The sequence below is a fragment of the Grampus griseus genome, assembly GCF_964374135.1.
Source record: "Grampus griseus genome assembly, chromosome: 18".
In the NCBI taxonomy this organism is placed as follows: domain Eukaryota; kingdom Metazoa; phylum Chordata; class Mammalia; order Artiodactyla; family Delphinidae; genus Grampus; species Grampus griseus.
In genome coordinates, this window is record NC_139012.1 from 47,720,061 (window position 1) to 47,741,536 (window position 21,476).

Sequence of the window (21,476 nt, forward strand, 5' to 3'; positions counted from 1 at the left end):
CTACAGGCTTCTCTGGGAAGAATGAGTCCTACCAAGTTAGAGGGGCTAGAGAAACAACTCCCACTTTCCACAGAGCCACACTAACAAAGTGTGAGCTCAAGCCTATTAAGCCTCTAAATAAGCCTACTGAGAAATTTAAGGTGATCACCCAATGACTGATTTGCCTGCTAAAACAAGAAGGAACATTCTTCAAAGGAATATTACAACTCAAGAGTGGTTGTAACATTTCATCATTTCATTAAGAAGTAAAGATTAATAAAATGGGATGTATTGTAAAAAACAGTCAAATAAACAAGACAGCCCAGGTTTTAGATTTCAAATGCAAAGACTTTAATGTGCATATTATAAATATGTTCAAAGAACTAAAGCAAATTATCTTTTAAGAATTGAAGGAAAACATGATCTTAATTAAGGAATTTTTGCAGGGAAATGAAAACTATAAAAATTTGCCATATGGGAATTCTCAAACTGAAAAGTTCAATAACTGAATTAAAATATTCAGTATATGGGTTAATAGTATATTGGAGATAAACAGTATAAAACACCTGTAATTGTAGTCCCAAAAGAAGAAAGTGAGATTGTGGCTGGCAAAATATTTGAAGAAATATGGGCCAAGAAATGCCAAATTGAGTGGAAAATATAAACTTATGGTTCAAGAACCTCAGCAAAACCCAGTCAGGATAAATATAAAGAGAAAAACATTTTGGCACATTCTAGTCAAACTGCTGAAAGACAAAGACAAAGTCATGAAAGTGATTTGAGGAGGGGAAAACATGTAAGAAAACGAGGAGAGAGATTTAGCTGCCCTTGCAGAAATAATGGAAAGCAGAAGTCAACATTAGGGTGTATTTTAAATGTTGAAATAAAGAAACTGTAAACTCAAAATTATCTCTTTAGTAGATAGTCTTCCCAAAATAGGGTAAAATAAATACATTTTTAGTTCTGTGAAAACAGAGTTTGTGACCATCAGACCTGCCCTACAAGAAATGCGAAAGTTGTCCTGCAGGCCAAGTGGAAATGATACTAAATGAAAAGTGATATCCACAAAAAGGAATGGAGACCATGTGAAATAATCAACGAACTATGTTTTCTTTCTTCTCATAATTTACTTAAAACTAATAATTAAAAAAATAACATTGCAGGATGAGGTTTATATGTATATAGAAGTAAAATATATGATAGTAGCACAAATGATTGGGTAGGACAAATGGAATTATGCTGTTGTAACATTATACCACACATGAAATGAACCAGAAGGTGGGAAGTGTGAGTGAAATACTGGAAGGGGGAGGCAGGAAATGAAACCTACGAACAGGCACAATACTGACTTAATAGTCACTCTAAGTAGACTACATAAAGAGGCATATTGGTAGTCCTAGAGCAGCCAGGGAAATATAGTAAAGAGATATAGTTAAGAAGCCAGTAGAAGAAATAAAATGGAATACTAAAAATTGCTTGATAAACACAAAAGCAGGAAGGGATAAAAGAGAGGTAAAACGCAGAAAGGACAAATGGAAAACAGATACTAGACAATAAGAAAAGTAGCATAGCTTTGTATATTTCAGAAAAATGTATATTTCAAGACAAATCATATTATAAGAAATAGAGGCATTACACAAGGATACAAGGAGTAATTTACAAGAAAGTCATCTTAAATATGCATGCACCTAATAAAGAACATTAAAATTCATGAAGCAAAACCTGTAGAATTAAATGGAGAAATAGATAACTTCACAATCATAATGAGACCTTAATGCCCCCTTTCAGTAAATTCTAGAAAAAGTAGATCAAGAAACAAATCAGTAAATAATTAGAAAATCAAGACAGTTCTATCAACCAGCTTGTTCTAATTGGTATTTATAGAACATTGCCCATATAACTGCAGAATATACATTCGTTTCAAATACACATGGAACATTCACCAAGGTAGACTATATGGGAACATAAAATAAGTCTCAGTAATTTTCAAAAGACTGAAATCTTGTAGAGTATGTTTTCTATGTAAATTGGAATTAAATTGGACAACAATAATAGAACATCTCTCACTGTTTGAAAATTGGATAACATAGTTTTAAATTATTTATGGGTCAAAGAAGAAATAATTTTAAACCTAATGAAAATGAAAGCACTGAAAAAGAAAACTAAATTCTCATATTTCCATCAGGAATCAAAGAACGGAATCTACTACAGAAAATTAGAGACCCATATCATACATAAACATATATACAAAAATTGTCAAAATATTTTTGTATCAAATAGTGCAATGCCTAAAAAGGAGAGTGTGTCATTACCAAGCTGTGCAAGGTTGGTTTAACATTTGAAAATTAAGGTAGTTGACCATATTATCAGAAAATAGGGAGAAAAATCATATAATTATCTAGATACAAAATAAAAAGCATTTGACAGAATTGTATCTTGTTTATGATATATAAAAACTCTTAGCAAGTAGAAAAAGAAGGAAAGTTTCTCAACCTGATAAAGGACATCTATGGAAGACACGGAGCTATCCTCATACTTAGTTGGGAAAGATTAAATTCTTTGTCATTTATGATTGGAAACCAGGCAAGGATATCTATTTTTATCACTTTTCTGCATTATAATATATGTTCTAACTTGTGTAATAAAAAAAAATGAGATAAAAGGCCTGTACATTGGAAATGATGTAAGTGAACTTATTATCTATGTAAATACATAAGGAATCTGTAGTAAACTTTGTTAGAAGGTCACAAAATAGTCACTGTACCAAAATCAGTTGTATTTTTCTCTATAAGCAATGATATATCGGAAAGCACAATAAAATAGTACTGTTTTCAATAGCATCAAAAAATGTGAAATACTTAAGGATGCGTTTCCCTGAACATACGCAAATTTTCTACACTGCAAACTACAAATTATTGGTGAGGGAACTTGAAGAAGTTGTAAATAAATGGTGATACATACCGTGCTCCTGGAGTGGAAGACTCAATTTGTTAAGACCTCATTTTTCCCTCAAATGATCTATAGATTCGTAATACACATACGATACACATCCTCAATCAATCCCAGCAGGTCTTATAATAGTAACTGACAAGATATCACAAAAATTCATATGGCATGCAAAGGACCTGGAATGGACAAAATCAATTTTGAAAAACAAACTTGGAGGACCTAGACTACTGATTTGATATCAGGACAGTAAGGTTTTGGTTTAAGGATATATAAATGTTTTTCTCAAAAGTATAGAGATAGATTTACAAAGATACCATCAATTGATTTTTCAACAAAGACTTTAAGGCTAGTGAGTAGAGAAAGGAACTTCTTTGTACCAAATGATGCTGCGAAACTTGGATATTCTATTGACTAAAATGAATCTCAACTCCTTCATCACACCACGCAGAACAGTTAATGAGGGATGGAATATAGACCTAAATGTTCAAAGATAAAAGCTTCAAGAATAAAGCATAACATTGGCAAAGGGGGCGTAAAGTGTCATAAGCCACTTTGTAAAAAGTTTGACAATTTCTTGTAAGGTTAAGTATGCATTTACACTATACTATTTAGTGGAAATGAAAAGACTCATACGAGAATATTCATAATATCCTGTATTAGTTTCCCTGGGCTGCCATAACAAATGTCCACAACGTTAGTGATTTAAAACAACAGTAATTTATTCTGTCATATTTCTGGAGACCAAAAGTCCTACATCAAGCTGTTGGCAGGGTTGGTTCCTTCTGGAGACTCTGAGGAAGAATCTGTTCCATGCCTCTCCCTTAGCATCTGGTAGCTGCTTGTAGCCTTTGGTATTTCTTGACTTTTAGTATCACTCCAGTCTCTGCCTCCATCTTCACAGTCTTCATGTTGCCTCCTCCTGTGTGTGACTTTCTCTCTCCTTTCTTGTAAAATGACATGGCATTAGATTTAGGGATCTCCCTGAATCCTGCATGATCTCACCTGGAAATCTTTAACTTAATTACATCTGTAAATACCCTATTTCTACATAAGGTCACCTTCACAGGTACCTGGTTTAGGATTTATCCTTCCAATGCCTATTCATTCCAACCCACTACACAGCGCCAAACTGGGAAGAAACCAAAAAGTCCATCAACTTTTTGGTTTAGGAAAGAGGCTAAACAAATTTTGGTGTATTCTTGCAATGAAATATTGCTCATTCTTGCAATGAAATATTAATAAAAAGGAACACAGTACTCAATCATACTAACATGTGTGTGAATCTCAAAGTCATTTTATTGAGTGAAAGAAGCCAGACACCAATAGTGTTTCCTGAAAGTTTCATTTATATAAATTTCAAGAACAGGCAAAACTTAGTTATAGTGATAGCAATCAAAACACTGGTTTCCTATGTTAGGGTGGGGATCGTCTGGAAGCAGACATGAATGAATTTAAGACACCAGAAAGTTTCTGGGTTTTATGCCAGCTTTTTAATTCATCAGATATGAAACTTATGTGTTGAGTGTTTGCTAAGACTGCCAAATTAAATAAGAAGTCTCTCACTCTCTAACTTTACCACTTTCAGATCCTGAGTATCTGTGGAACTCATTTGGACCTCCTGTGAAATCCTTCGTGGTCCAGAATTGATAAGCATTTGTAGACAAAGAGAAAGCATATCTGATGTCTATAGCTAATTGTCTATTTCTTGACTACCTGGAGGAATATACATTTTATCCTTTTTTTTTTTTTTTCTTTTTGTATAATTCTTGGCTTTACCTTGCTCCTTTGGAAAAATGTAAAAAATGCGACTTTGGGGCTTCGCTGGTGGCGCAGTGGTTGAGAGTCTGCCTGCTGATGCAGGGGACACGGGTTCGTGCCCCTGTCCGGGAGGATCCCATATGCCGCGGTGTGACTGGGCCTGTGAGCCATGGCTGCTGAGCCTGCGCGTCCGGAGCCTGTGCTCTGCAACGGGAGAGGCCACAGCAGTGAGAGGCCCGTGTACCACAAAAAAAAAAAAAAAAAAAAAAGTGACTTTGCCATAGCAAAGTACAAAAAATGTACTTTGCTGTTGTGTAGTTTTAAAAAAAATAATTTTAGCTTATGAGTTTTATTATCATAAGAGCACATTTATTTTAAAAATACTCTTGATATTCTAAGCACTACCCAGGCATAAGGCACTTGAATAGCTATGTTTTTGATGCCTTTCCTAAAGTGAAATGAACTTTTTTTTCTGAGAATTCTGGAGATTATGAAAATATTGGCCAGCTAACAGTAAAGGGAAGACATTTTTCATATAGTTTAATTAGAAAAATCAAGTTCAAAACTTTTTCCTAAGTGTCTTAAGTCTGTTGTTAGATCACCTTCCTTTCTCAGATGTCACTTTTCTCCCTCAACCCTTTGTTGTTTTCTCTAGTTTTGTCTTTCACAAAGATGCACTCGTTTTTTCAGTCTCCTTGCTTCTCACACCTCTCTTACGGGGAGTGGAAGAATTAGCAAATATGGAAATAAGAGTGGAGAGTGCAGTGTAATGGGACAACAAAAGTGGATCTGGAAACATACAGGGGTAGTTAGGTATACCAAGAAGAAAGGAAAGAAATATGAAGTAGTAGCAGGCAGAGCTCACAGCAGGGTCAACCTGTCTCCATAGTGATTTGTCTGATAACTACCATGGGGAAATTAAAGTCTCTTCCTACTCATAGGAAAACATAGTAGAAGTATTGATAGTTTGAGTATCAGGTGGCTTTTAAGTTGCGGTTATTAATTTCCACATTGTGATTCTCTGAGTGGCATGCACAGTTAGTTGGCAGCAAGTTAGCTCTAGGCTCATGCCCTACTGTCCCTGTGCCCTTGAAGGAGTCATTTAACCTTACAGAAATGCCGTCCCATTATTCCTTATAATTATGTATTTACAACATGTATAACGTAAAGGTTTAGAGTAGTAAATCAATTAAGACTCAAGCTAGTAGCTTTTCAATCAGCAGGTTACTTGTATTAGAAGGAAAGTTGAATGATTAATTAGTCTTACCACAACTTTAGGGAAGAATAATGAAGATATAGAGGATGTTCTCAAATTTCTTTTGAGGTGCGCCTACACAAGGCTGCAGGCAAGAAGTGGGGGAAAACCCAACAAGTTTTGAATAAGTTGGCTCCTGAAAATCTCATATTTATAAAAGAAACTGAATAAAGAGGATATAGTGTTAAATGTAGTTGGTATAAAAATGTCAGATGGATTCTGTTTTTTCCCCCTGTGAAATAATGGATAAACTTAAAATTATATGAGAAAAAGATAACCATAGTGAGATTATGGGAGAGTACATCTCCCTGAAGACTTTTTCTCCTTTTTGCCCTTTAAGACAGATGGAAAGAATTCAGTGATACAAGGGCAGCAACCACCACTTCTGTGCCTTTTGCAACACTGAGTGGGCACCCAGTCAATGCTTTTTGGTTCACAGATTTTCTCAAGGTCTTTTCATCTTACTTTGTACCTGCTCCAACAATGTGTATATTGCCAACAAACAAAATTTTGAAATAAAAATTACCCTTAGTGTTCTGGATATTGTTTGTTGATTTTATCCAGTCACTGTTCTTAAGGTGTTTTCATTCAGGCCCATGACATCTGCGGTGGTGTGATGGGGTGGTTGCCGGAGTACTGCTGCCTGCTTTCAAAAAATAGTAATAAAACCAAAATATTTTAACTTTCTTTTTTATGCCTTTAGGTTGGTCTTCAGACTATAACTCATTATTGTCAGATTTTGGTGCTATGTGTTTACATTGCTAGGACTCTGTACTAATAAATGTAAAGGATACCTCTGTAAAAATGAATTCTAATTTCTTCTAACATTCTAATTATTAACTATCTTACAGTTAAACTTTTGCAGTAACCCTTCCCTTCTTTATCTCTTTTTTAATGACTTTCTGTTACAATTGAGAATATTATTTGAGCATCATAGCTCTCCATTTATGCATTCAGTCTAGTCTTTGACAGACAAGTCATAGTTCTAGATTCTTGGGCAAGCAAACAGAATGCAAATGTCCAGTGTTTTTGTTTTTTAAATATTTATTCATTTGGCTGCATCGGGTCTTAGTTGTGGCACATGGACTCCAGAGGCGTGGGCTCCCCAGTTGTGGCACGCGGGCTCCACAGTGCACAGGCTTAGTTGCCCTGCGGCACTTGGGATCCCAGTTCCCTGATCAGGGATCAAACCCACGTCCCCTGCATTGGAAGGCCGACTCTTAACCACTGGACCACCAGGGAAGTCCCAGCAAATGTCTAGTGTTGATAGAATATGTGAGGGGGTGAAGAAACATTCTTCAGGATTTAAAAAATATATAATATTTTCCCTTTTTTTACCTTTTTTCTTTGATCCCATCTGAAGAAATAGAGTTTGATTTGCCCAGTGAGAAAAATAACTCTGCTATTACCTTCATAGATTACAAGATTTAGATCTTAGAACATTAACTTTCATTGACTTTTTTTTGTTTTTTTTTTTTTGTTTTTTTTTTTTGTGGTACGCTGGCCTCTCATCATTGTGGCCTCTCCCGTTGCAGAGCACAGGCTCCGGACACGCAGGCTCAGCGGCCATGGCTCACGGGCCCAGCCGCTACGCGGCATGTGGGATCTTCCCAGACCGGGGCACGAACCCGTGTCACCTGCATCGGCAGGCGGACTCTCAACCACTGCGCCACCAGGGAAGCCCTGTTGTTGTTATTTTTAAAATAAAAGGGGCAGCCGTTTGGCCTAGGAGATTAGCGTAGGCTAAATGGTAGACCCTGGACAGGATCTAGTTCTGGTGATCTCTCAAATTCCTTTCCAGTGCAGTAATTTTGTTCACTAAAATGCATTTGTTTCTTATCAGCCAAAATACTCACTTTTTCAAAATTTGGAAGAAAGAACAATATGAAAAGGACATCTAATTTAAAAAGGTGTTCAAAGATCTGTTTAGGTTACCCTTCCTGACTTGGCTTTGTCAGGGTATTTGATAAACTCAGCACTTTGTTCTGCATTACATCACAGACTTACTCTATTTTTTCAAGGTACCTGTCCCTCGTGCCAGGTAGACTCATTACTCATACAAATCTAGGTTATATTTTTCTAGGAAAATTAATTACTTTGTACTGGCTACATATGGCTAGCTTGTCAGCAGGAAAGCTTTAACATACTTCAGGGTAGTTTTTTTTTTGTTTTTTTTTGTTTGTTTGTTTGTTTTTTTTGCTGTACGCGGGCCTCTCACTGTTGTGGCCTCTCCCGTTGCGGAGCACAGGCTCTGGACACGCAGGCTCAGCGGCCGTGGCTCACGGGCCTAGCCGCTCCACGGCATGTGGGATCTTCCCAGACCGGGACACGAACCCGGGTCCCCTGCATCGGCAGGCAGACTCTCAACCACTGCACCACCAGGGAAGCCCCAGGGTAGTTTAATGTAGACATTTAAGTAGTCTTTTTTCTCTTTGCACATGAAGTGGTACATTAATATATGTTAAAATTAATATATTTCGCAATACTAATGTTTTGCATAGGGTACTGGAGAATTCTTCTCTTGTTATTGCAAAGTACCAAATACCTGATTTCATAATCATGATTGAGGGCATAGGCTGAAAGCAGAGATGCTGTGGGCCCATCATACACCTTCTGAATGGCCATAACTGTATGAGCTCATGTGAGTGTTCCCTTATATGTCTTAGTATTCTAAAGGATAAATTAAATGTAACAGAGCATGGTACAGCCTTGGTCCAGTATAATATGAATGTGTGTAAATATTACATTTGTAATATTTAAGTAAGGGTACAAGTTCCAGGTAAGTGAGTCCATTTGGGAGCATTTTAAAACAAATAAAATGACTTTATCAGAAGTAATCACTGCTTACCTCTACTTTGTGTGCTAGACATACAATGTCCAAACAATGATTCATGCCCACTAAGAATTGGTATTCTAATAAGGTCTCACTTTGTCTTTCATAAATTTTTATATTACTAAAATATATTTTATAAAACCATCATTAGTAATGTTTCTTTGTACTTTAAAAAAATGTCATTTTTGAGCTTACAGTTTCTTTACTCTCTTCTAGGAGAAAAAAATTTATTTTCTCTAGATGGGATTTTGAAGACGTTTCTTGAATTCAAGGAATTTTAAGACATTCCTTAGAATACTTGTAGAGGAGACTTCTTACTAATTATATTAGTTGAGCTCTTAGAGTCTTGGTTGCATACACATAAGCATTTAACACGTCAAGTTGCTGGGGAGAATGCTTTATGTAAATTAGATATATTATTTGCTGAGAAACTATTTAGTGACTGTAAGAACTTGGTTCCTCTGAAGATATTCTCTCAGAGGTATCTACTGAGAGCTCTTTATTGCTCCGATTTTGTTAGATGAGTAAACTGGGTTATGTTGTTAAGTCATTAAAGCAGTGCCTGTAGTATCCTATTGGAATCTAATAAGTTCAGGCTTTTGTATGGTACAGTTTATTTTAAATAACAATCGTTATATTATGAGCAGATAGTTTTTAACAGAAATCCTATAAGCTTCATGTGGCATTGTTTTTTAGCTTTTCCTTGAGGGTCAGTGATTAACAGAACTATTCCCTATTTTGATCCTATCATGTTCTGTCACTGTTTTTTTTTTTTCTGACCTTGCCTCAAAGTGCTTTTGATGTTTATAATCGTTGTTGAAGTTCACCTGTTTTACCACTGCTGCCCCATCAATCTGTTTTAAGTCTCAAATTCCTAACATGTTTGGTCAAGGAATTCACACGTAACTTAAATGTGGTATGTCTCCAGCCTTCAGGCTCTACCCCCTCACGTGTGTTGCTAGCACATGGTTCGGGGGTAAATTTAAGGCAAGAAGTTGCTGACCCTCTAGCCCTTTTGTTCTTTCAACACTTTCAACCCCCTTTATACCCAGTAAGGAAACACAGAGTCCCAAACGGGGCTAACCTGGCACGTGGTAGACCTGTGGCTTTGCACCGCTTCTGTCTCCTGCTCTGCCCATGTTTTCTAACTCTGACTCTGCTAATTTAGCATGTGTCAGGAGTCATTCTGCTGTCCTGTGTTTCTGAAGAAAGTCAATTTAGTACAAATTGGGACCTATTTACTCTCCTTCAATCTAACACATACTGTTAGTCAGCAGGGCTCCTGTGGACATCAATTGCTATTTGAAGAAACAAACCCTCTTTAGACCTTTCTGAATATGTTTTAAACATGACCCAGCATATTTCAGTATTGAACAAAAATTAAAGCAGTGCTATGAATGCTTTGTAATTTGTTGCCTCTGTATCCTGTTACCTTTTAAAAATTCAGTTTTTTAAAAAAAAAGATATATGTACTTTATTTCTTAAACTTTGTCATTTAAGTAAAGCTCTCTTTTCATCGAGCATCTAAATTTTTAATGTTTTCTTTGAGTGATGACTCAGGATTCCTCACAAAAACACGCAGGGCTTTTCTCTCTTCCTGCTATCAGTTTCAGGGGACATATTGCTTTTTCCATACTGTCATACCAATAAATCATCCCAGATTACTTGCAGCCGCACAGTACTAAAGTATACCATGCATTTTAAAGGAAATCTGCTATTTTCTTTTCAATCAGATGAGCAATGTGAAGAGACTACGGCCACGGCTCAGTGCTATTCTCTTTAAGCTTCAGTTTGAAGAGCAGGTGAACAACATCAAACCTGACATCATGGCTGTCAGTACTGCCTGCGAAGAGATAAAGAAGAGCAGGAGCTTTAGCAAGTTGCTGGAACTTGTGTTGCTAATGGGAAACTACATGAATGCTGGCTCCCGGAATGCTCAAACCTTCGGATTTAACCTTAGCTCTCTCTGTAAAGTGAGTTTGTTTTTTCAGAACATATAATTTGCCTGAACACTTATTCTTAAATGTCAGCCCTGATTACATTACGTATTTTTTATTTTGATGTGCTCATTGTCAAGAACTTAAACTGAACCATCAACCCAAACCCAGAGTGAACTGAGCTCAACTCAGCCTCTGAACTAAATCCAAATGTTAATTTTCTCTGATTTGCAAATTCAACTGAAGAATTTTGTTTAACTGCAAAATTATGTTGTAAACCTGTGCTTTCTCGAACTGATGAAATGGAACATCAAAATATTATTTAAATCTAATATTCATTCAATATAAATACGTGCATATGACAGTATATATATTGAGCATTACTTGGAATTGCCACGAAAATCTTTACCTTTAACTATTTAAGTATCTCTTTGCATTTTTCTTTTTTGAAAGCTGACTAAAGGGAGAGAAAAGTGAGACTGCTTTATATAAAGGGAAAATCATTATATTAGGAATACACATAACTCAGATGTTATTAATTATTTTGAAATGTTTCTATCTAAATATAATTTTAGAGGAGATGAAAATTGAGTAAGTTTAGAGATTTTTTTTCTTCCAGGTTCTTCCATAGTTTAAATTTTCTTACAGCAAATGTATTCAGTGTTGTATATAACAGAGCTCTCTGTCTTAAGAAGTGGGCCATAGTAACAGTGCTTTATTGATCAGCTTACAACAAATTCTTCTCAGTTACACATCACAAGAAAAGCTTTCTCTTGTTCTTGACCTTGTAACATCTACGCTCCCTGATTAAGGAATTTGATTATTGCGATTACCGGTTAGATTGGAAGGTGAGAAACAAGTTCAGCTTTAGCTATGGGTTTACTGAACAGTTGATCTCTTCGTGCTTTCATGGCTTTTCTTACACAATTTCCCTGGCTTATGCTTTCTGTTGGTATCGGTGACTTGTGAGCTTTTCCCCTCTCCCATCTCCATCTTTTTATTTTCCTCTGCTTGCTTTTCATAGCCTGCTGTGTCCAGTTAAGATTCCTAGCAAGTATTATGATGTGATTCATAAGACTGCACATTTACAGAGTGCTTACTCACCCCTGTGCCAAATGCTTGACCTGATCATCTCATTTAATGTATGTGATTAATATTTACCTGGGATAATGGGACTCATATTTTTCACATGTAAACCATTAATTATGCTTAGATATTTTAATGGCGCTCTATACTAAAGTTATGGCAGCAGAGTTAAGAGAGAGTGGCTAGCTTGGCTAAGGAAGGGCAGTTTCACACTCAGAGAGGATCAGGAATTTGAGCTGGATCTGGAAGGACGAGTGGATGTTCCCTGAGAGGAAAGGGCATTCTAAGCAAGTGTCAACAGTTCACATTAAGGGTTATATCATGGCACAGTTGGAGCCTGGATGGAAGAGGAGTGGAGAAAATGGAAATGTGATAGTAAATGGGTCTAGATGGTGAAGAGCTTCAAATGTCACACCTTATACTGAAGGTTTTATGGAGACATGTTACTTCTGTAAGTCAAGTGATATTATCATCTGTCTTCCAGGAAGATAATTCTAACAGCAGTATGGAAGAAAGGTAAGCTGCACTTCCCAGTACTGTCACCATTAGCCATACATATTTAAATTTAAATCAATTACTATTTAAATAAAATTAAAAATTTAATTCCTCACATTTACCATGTTTCAAGTGAGTCAGTGTCCATACATGCTGGCAGCAAATATGGCACATTTCATCATTGCTGGAAGTTCTATTGGACAGCACTGGGTTGGGGGTGGGGGTTATAGTGGGGAGAGACTCGGTGATTGGCTGACCTGTGTCATGTGACCTGGGAGGATGCCAGAGGAAATGGAGCTGAGAAGATAGATGGGAATGGTGAAGGAAAAAGGGAGGGGTCAAAGATAACTCCTTGCTACTGACATGTTTGAAGTAGTTGCTCAAAAGAGAAAAGAGTTCAGGCTGATTTTGGTGTGTCCTTCTCCTAGCTTACCTCAGTGTCTTAGAAGGCATCTGACTGAAGCTGCCTTATTCAAATGTTTTACCAAATATTTGAGTGTCCACTATGAAACTGTCACTGTGCTTTGAGATGTTGGAGGTCTGAGCTAAGGTAGTGGTAAAGGCGTTGAAGGGGAAAGGGGATGGAGGGAAGTGTACACATTTAAGGAACATCTAGTTATTGTCAGGGCATGGTGATTATTAACTTGGAGGCTGAAGGATAAGGAGGCAAGTAAGACTGCCAGGTTCAGGCTTTCTCTAAGAAGGGAAGCAAAGGAAGAAAAACAGGATGAGGAGCGAGGTGGGGGAGAAGTTAATTCCACACGTACAGACCTACTGGAGTTTGTTTCATAGTGCCAAGTGTCTGTTCCTCTTTAGATTTTGCATCTCAGAACTACAGCCAACTCACAAGAAGTTGACCACATACCCTCCCTTATTTCTGCCTTGAAAGAGAAGTGTAGACAAGAGATTAGGTCTGATTAATGAGGTAGAATTCCCTAATACAGTACTTGGTACATAGTAAATACTGAACAAATAGCTGTTGAATGGATAACAGTGCAGTGGACACAATGCAGTACATACAGTGTTGTGTAGAGACAATGTTATTATGTAGCTGAAAATAGAAATCCTCTCATGTTTATATACAGTCACTGATGCATAGTGATTTAAAACCTCTTACAAATACAATGCATGCTGCTACGATTTCACTATAGTCATGCTGCAAACCAGTTAATCTGTCTCCAGGTAATAGAGTTGACTGTATTTTCAGTCAATGGTACTGGCTAGTTTGATCATCCCTATAAGGAGCCTTATGTTGTACAAGAAACAAAATAAATACTACAACTTCATATTTTTTTATTAGCCTACATGTCAAGTAGGCTATATAAGCCTATATTGAACAAGATGATATCTCATCATGTTTGTCATCAGAAGTAGCAGCTTGATTGTTGACGATTGTGAATTTCACACCGAGTGTAAAGCATTTGGTTTGATAATAAGCCCACACACAGGGAATTCCATATTTATTTGACAGTAGAAAGACAGGGTAATATTTTAATCTGTTCGAACATGCTGGGTAATTATATGACATTTACTATTCTATATCCAAAATCTTTACTTTTAAATGCCCTTTATAAATTTAGCTTAAGTATGAACAGTGTGTGAAAATTCATATTAAATTGTTAACTTTGCGTTGTTTAGAAATAAATACATGAGTCATGAATCCTGTATGCATTGTAGTTTGGTTTTAGGGTTTATATTATATATTTGTATACATTTGTAATTGAGATGACTAACTACAATAAATGAGTTCAGAGAGAAAAGATTTTACTTTCTTTTACTTAAAGATTCGATAGGGTCTGTGATAAATAAATATAAATGTTAAATATGAGATATAAAGTAACCATAGACTAGAATGTATTAAGATGTAAACATAAATTAAAGTAGACGTATAGGTTTGAGGTTTTCGGATGGAAAAAGTGAAGTGCAAAGCATGGTCATGAAACTTTTCATGAGCTAAAAATTGTGGTTTCTCTTATTAGCCAAAGCTGAACTTCACGAGAAATTTTGCGTTTGTGTCATTATAAAGGGAAAATACAGTGTTGAGCAGTGTTCCTTTAAACAGCAAGTGAAAAAATCCATTTCATGAGGTTCTTTCTTTTAGAACCACCTCCCCTTGTCTCCTCCATCTTCCCCTCCCCTCCCCTCCCCTGACAGATATGTACTCAGATCCTCTTATGAGGTAGCACTCCAAGAGAACCCTCATAGTAAGATACATATGTATTTTTCAGTTACAGTAATGCTATCCCTAGTTTAATCAAAATGGTGTAAGTATTCAATACCTTGCTTTCTGGCGACTTGGCTTTTTAAAAGGATAAACCTCAGACTATATAGAAGAATGGACAGACTGCTTGTCATTCATAAAATCCTCCAAAGATATTACTAAACTTTAGATAAATTTGGATAATAAGCAGTTTGAGATTATATTCTTTTTTCAGGACCTGTATTGGTTAATTTGTATCCTTAGAAATACAAGCAGCAAATAGTAGGTGCTTGCCTGACCAGAATGCCCACCTAGAAAAATTTTATGTCATTAGTGTTGAAATTAGTAATTTTAGTGAATCTGTGCGTAGAGCCAAGTAGATCAGCATTCTAGCAAAAAATGAGTTGACTCAGCCATCAAAGTTCAACACCATATTAAATATATGAGATGATTTTAACTTGTTATTTAAAAAGCAGACGTTATTTATCCATGCACAATGACTATAACATGTGTTTGATAATGTTTACTAATGTCTACTGAAATGTTTGATTCCTGAGTAACAAATCATCTCAATCAATACAACTGGATGATGGAGCTGTAAATTGTAGCTCTTTGTTCTGTATAACTAAATAAAGTGACTACCTGTATTGGGATAGTAAATATAAATTTTGAAAGAGTTTACCAATTGTAATAACTTATTTCTATCAGTTTATGCTGTTATTTGGGGGGAAATTGCAGAAAAATTCACTATTGATTTCCTCTATAAATTTATCCATATCATTACTTTGTAGGAAATTTTCTGTTATCAGTAGAATATGCAATTAGTTCCTCTCAAAGTTGAAATTATCAAAGGATACATAGTAATGGGGCTGTTGGTGTTGGGAGTTAGGTGATAAAAGGCAGTGGTGGCAGGTCAGATTGATTTTTGTCTAAGTTATCTTTTCTAGTGCATGAAATTCTTATCTGGTCTGTATATTTCTTTCACGAGCACAGGCTAACCAAAAGTAGAATAACTTCACCAAAGCTGTGATGGGGAAGATTTTTTAGAAAAAATGTTTAGTTTCCTCATTCTTTAATGCTGTCACCAACTCTAGTGAGTGATTTCTTAAAGTTGTGAACAGCTCTCCTTGTGGGACATCAATTCTCAACCCACAGTGCCCTTTAAAAAATACTGATGCATCAGCCTCACGTCAGATCAATTACTTCAGCATGTATGCATGTGGATCCTGTTTAGTGGCATTTTTAAAAAGCTCCCCCAGGTGATTTTAATGCACAGACTGAACTGAAAATCACTTTGTCTGTCTTCTGCCCTGCTTACTTATCCCAGAATGAAAACCAAATTGGTGGCCTGGAACCAACCAACCAACAAACACACAAAAGCAAAACCTAACCAACACAAGAACAAAATCAGAAATGAAACAACTCTACTTCCTCACTTAAGGATGAGCGGTGAAAATATTTCCAAAACTGCTGCTTTTCTTTCATGCCACGCTGGACATTATTCTGAAAGGAAGAAAGGGAGTGAAAGGAGTATGAATCTCAGGCACGTGGTGGAACTGAAATAAGTTGATGGTCAGTGTTCTGAGTTATTTTGCAGGACTTGACCTTGGAAAGTAGAGTTTCAGTGATTATGAAAAGCAGGAGGCAAATCCCTCTGCCTGTCACAGACAGTTTCTATTTCATAAGCCTGTCACAGTCACGTGGGTTGCCACTGTGAATCTTTGTGAAATTTTGATTCTTGTATATCACCTTTTCCTTTACTCCATGAAGTTATTTTTAAGAAAGACTTCTCCCAAACAAATCCATTGTTCCATCTGCATTTACTGTTTTATAAGGATTTTAGAGGGCTTTTTATTCTTTATCAGATTGGAAAACCACCCTAGTAAGTTTTGGCACCCTTCGAAAATAAAGCAGTTTTTGGCCAAAGACTTACAGATAACAAATGCCATTCTTATTTTACATCCAGCCAATTAAATCACTGAAAAATACTGACTTCCAAAGCAATGTGAAACTTTTTAGAGTCCTTAACCCTCTTTGACTCATTCGTTAACACATTTAGTCTATAGCATTTTCCAGGAATTATTTAATTAGCTTTACTAAGTAGTGTTTTTGGTAAATTTATTCACATTACCTTTGTTTTTTCAGTTACTATTAAACATTGTAAATTAGAATTATTCCTTTAATCAAATTATAAAAGATAAGTGGCTTTGCTCATGAACAGCAAATGCACTGCTTATGTGCTGTCGTCTCACCACTCTCAAAACCAGCATTGCTAATCTGTCAAACTTCCTTTCCCTGAAGCAGACAGCCTCAGAATCCTCCTTAACACCATGCTTAGAGATAGCTACTACCCATCAGAGGTAGTAATGAATCTTACCAGCCATCTTTGGTTCAATCTAGTCTCCTGTTTTTACACATTTTATAAATGAAAATAAAAAATTAAACAAGATACCCCATTCCTGATACTCTAGGAGACTTTCTTTTATCAAAGGTCTGGATCAGAGATAAAACATACAACACTATTATCTGTATAGTAATACTTAGCCAATAGTATTTGTGAACATATGTGCTTATGTAGCAGGGAAGAGTCTGATGATGAAATGAGTGCACACCAAAACCAGACAAAGACATTATAAGAAAGGGAACTTATAGACCAATATCTCTTATGAACATAGATGCAAAAATCCTCAACAAAATATTATAAATCAAAGCCAACAATATGCAAAAAAGAATTAGATACCATGACCAAGAGGGATATATTCCAGGTATGGAAGGCTGGTTTAACATTTGAAAATCAATTAATGTAATTTATCAAATCAACAGGCTCTAAAGGAGAAAAACCATTTGACCATATCAATATATGGAGAAAAGACAGCTAATCAAGTACAATACCCATTCATGACAAAAACTTTCAACAAACTAGAAATACAGGGGAATTTCCTTAAGTTGATAAAGAACATCTATAAAAACTACAGAGAGCATCATACTTAATGATAAGAAACTAAATATTTTTCCCCTAAGATCAGGAACAAGGAAACATGTCCCTTCTCACCATTTCTATTCAGCATTGTACTGGAGGTCCTGGCTTAATGCAACAAGACAAGAAAAGGACATAAAAGTATACAGATTGGGAAGGAATAAATAAAATTGTCTTTGCTCATAAGTAAAATGATTGCCTATGTAGAAAATCCCCCAAAATTGATCAAAAAAAAAGGAAAGAAAGAAAAACACTTTCTGGAACTTAATAAGCAATTAGAACAAAGTTTCTGGATATGAGATTGGCATTAAAATGTTGACTACTTTTTTAATATCAGCAATGAAAAATTAGAATTTGAAATAAAAAATGGAATATCATTTACTTTAGCACCAAAAATTTTCTACAATATTTGTATGAGGAAGATGACAAAACTTTGATGAAAGAAATAAAAAAAAATCTGATAAAGAAATAGATATCCCATGTTCATGGAAAGGAATATTCAATATTGTTAAGGTGTCAGCTCTTCCCAGCTTGATCCATGTAGTCAATGAAATTCCAATCACAATCTCAGCAAGTAATTTTGTGGGTATTGACAGATTGATTCTAAATTTTTTATGGATATGTGAAAGACTCAGAATAGTCAATACAACACTGAAGAAGGAGGAAGAAAAGGAGGAGGAGGAAGGGGAAGGACTGACTTCAAGACTTACTATAAAATTACAGTAATCAAAACTGTGGTATTGGGGGGAAAAAGATATAGTCAGTGGGACAGAATAGAGAGCCCAGAAATAGACCCACACAGGTATAGTCAACTGATCCTGGACAAAGCAGCACAGGTAATTCAATGGAAAAGAATCGTTTTTTAAAGAAATGATGCTGGAAAAACTGGACATTTATAAGTTAGCCATTATTTGAATTTAAAAACTTCTGCTCTGTGAAGTGAAAAGACAGTCCATAGAGTGGGATAAAATCTTTGCAAAACACCTATCTGACAAAAGACTTGTATCCAAAATATACAAAGAACTCTAAAACTCAACAATAAGGAAACAACCCAATTTTTTTAGAAAGGCCTGAACAGACATCTTACTGAAGATTTACAAATGACAAATAACTGTATGAAAATATACTCAACATCATATGTCGTGAGGGAATTGCAAATTAAAAAAAATGAGACACCATTACACATCTATTAGAATGGCTAAAATCCAAATCACTGACAGCACCAAATGCTACTGAGGATGTGGTACAACAGGATCACTCATTCACTGATGAAAGGAATGCAAGATAGTACAGCATCTTTAGAAGACTGGCAGTTACAAAGCTAAACATAGATTTAACATAGGATTCAGTTATCACATTCCTGTTTACCCCAAGGAGTAAAAAGCCTGCATACAAGTAGCAGTTTTATTCGTGGTTGCCAAAATTTGGAAGCAACTCGAGAAGTCCTTCAATAGCTGAATGGATAAAACCCACTGATATAGTCATACATATAGTCATACAATAGACCAGCGATGGGGAACGACAGGGGGTGGCAGATGAAGCTTCGCTTGCTCACCTCCCTGCTGCTCACCTCCTGCTGTGCGGCCAGGTTCCTAACAGGCTGTGGACCCATACTGGTCTGTGGCCTGAGCGTTGGGGACCCCTGCAATAGACTATTAAATCAGTCATAAAAAGAAAATCTCTTAAACCAAGAAAAGACATGGAGAAATGCATAATACTAAGTGAAAGAAGCCAATCTGAAAAGCCTCCATACTCTGATTCCAACTATATGACATTCTGGAAAGGACAAAATTATAGAGATAGTAAAAAATTCAGTGGTTTCTGGAGGTTTGGGGGGAGGGGGAAGAAGGAAGAGATGAATAGGTGGAGGACAGGGGATTTTTCAGGATGTTGAAACTATGCCCTATGACTCAGTAATGGTAGATATGTGACATTATGCATTTGGCAAAACCCATACAACTTTAGAACACAGAGTGAACCCAAAAGTAAACTAAGGTTAATAATTAATAATAATGTATCAATATCATCAATAAAGGTACATAAATTTTAACAAATGTAACACATTAATGCAAAATGTTACTGATAGGGGAATTTGTGTATGTGGAGGGGAGAGTATATGGGAATCTGTCTTTTCTGCTCTATTTGTCCTAAAGTGAAACTGCTCTAGAATATAAAGTCTGTTAATTAAAAAAATTAAGGAGTATAAAAACCATTTAATTTAAAATTAATGTATTTGAGCCATTTATATTAACTAAAGAACACTGAGTTATTTTAAATCTCTTGTGAAATAAGGGAATAGTGTAAATAATAGAACATTGAACAATATAATAATGCAACAAGATAAAATTTTACTAAAATGCAAAAATGCTTTTCATGCTGAAGTGCTCACTGAAATCCAAGAGAAATATGTTTAAAATATAATTCAGAGATAGTGTGTCTATGGAGATATAGTAGAAGTCAGTTTAATTATAGAAGCTGACATCATTTAAAGCATTTTCTTCCTTATTTAATGTTTCAACTCTCATCATTTTAAAATGAAAACTAAGCAATAAATATGTTTTTTAATATGTGAATGCTATAAATTTATCTAATATCTATTTTACCTAATATTAGTTTATCGCTACCTATCTTTAAAATCACTATGAAAGTTTTATTATAGGTATTAATAGTGACGGCAGTGACATAGATGATGCAAAGCATATTGTTTAATTTATGTTAAGATTTTAAATTTCCATTCATTTTGGAGGGATACACAGTATTTTTAAAAATTTAATCAGCACAATGATTGATTTTTAAAAATGTATTTATATATATCAGGAAACAGTTCATTCTATAGTTGTAGTTGGTTTCACTAGTGAATTTGAACCTACGCATTGACTTTTTGAGCTTCATATCTGAGCAATTATGATATATTCTTTGGCAGTTCATATTCACACATCCATTTTCATGTGGATACATGTAACTTACACTTAGAGATGTTTCAAACATATACAAAGCACCTTATTCTGCAAATGATTTAAGATGGAGTATGATGTTAGTAGATATACTTGGTTGGGTCTGTTAAAGATGAAACTTTACAGTGTCATTCAACCATATTTTTATCATATTTTGTGAGCACTGATCTATTAGCAATATGGAAAGACTTTGCATTTGAGGTAAGATTCAGGTAGCATTTTATTAATTGTATAGATAAAACAATAGAAAGAATGCCATGCTTTTAGAACTAGAAGTGACCTCAGGATAGGGGTGTAGAGGCTTTCCAGGCTAGAATTAGCAGGTTATAGGGCTTCAGTGTTTTAAATTGCATTAATGAACACTATTTTACTGTTTTACTACTATTTTTATCCACTGTGTTTTTGAGAATTTTGTTTCTTTTGATGCATAATAATCTATATTAAATAAAGATTTTGTAGAGGAACTGCATTTTATAGTGGTTAAGAGCTTTGGATTCACACAGAAGTGGGTTCAAATAAATCTTGGCTCTACTGGATAGTAGCTATGTGATCTGGGGTATGCTACATGATGTTTCACATCTCTTTTGCCCTCTTAGTACCAGTTCCTTCCTCATAAGGATGGTGTGTGTTTCAAGCACTTAACAAGTTTGTATTATTTGGCCAATCCCTGTCTCTTAGGAAGTGCCACACAAATAAGAGTGGCTGCTGTTGTCCTCAGCATTCATACTGTTTACAAGGTAGGGTCTTCTAGAATGTTCATGGAGCCATTACAGACCCTCATAATTTTGTCATTTTTCTGGTGTTCAGCAATGTCTACAACATCCAAAGAGTCAGTGCTGTCTGGATAACGTAATTGAAGTATAGGAACATGATAATGGGGAACAGCTACTAGTTTAACAATATTCTTAAGATAAAGTTTTATTATTCAGAGTGTAAGGGGTTGTAGTTCTTTGGATTCTGAAAATCACCAAGACGATACTTAGTTTTTATTTTAGGAATTTTCTTTCTTGTGACTAAAACAATGGAATTTTCTTTAAATGTCATCCAAGTTCA

At 35.6% G+C, this 21,476-nt stretch overlaps 1 protein-coding gene across 4 annotated transcripts in view; it reads left to right on the forward strand.

The window, feature by feature from the left end:
• The window catches only part of DIAPH3 (diaphanous related formin 3), a gene marked incomplete at both ends in the record, with an annotated part of 549,577 nt that overhangs the window by 290,211 nt on the left and 237,890 nt on the right, over positions 1–21,476 (forward strand). For all 4 annotated transcript variants that reach the window (XM_082675745.1, XM_082675746.1, XM_082675747.1 and 1 more), the window contains one exon: positions 10,508–10,747. In XM_082675745.1, coding sequence (XP_082531871.1) covers positions 10,508–10,747 — 240 coding nt within the window. The remainder of the gene's footprint in view (positions 1–10,507; positions 10,748–21,476) is intronic.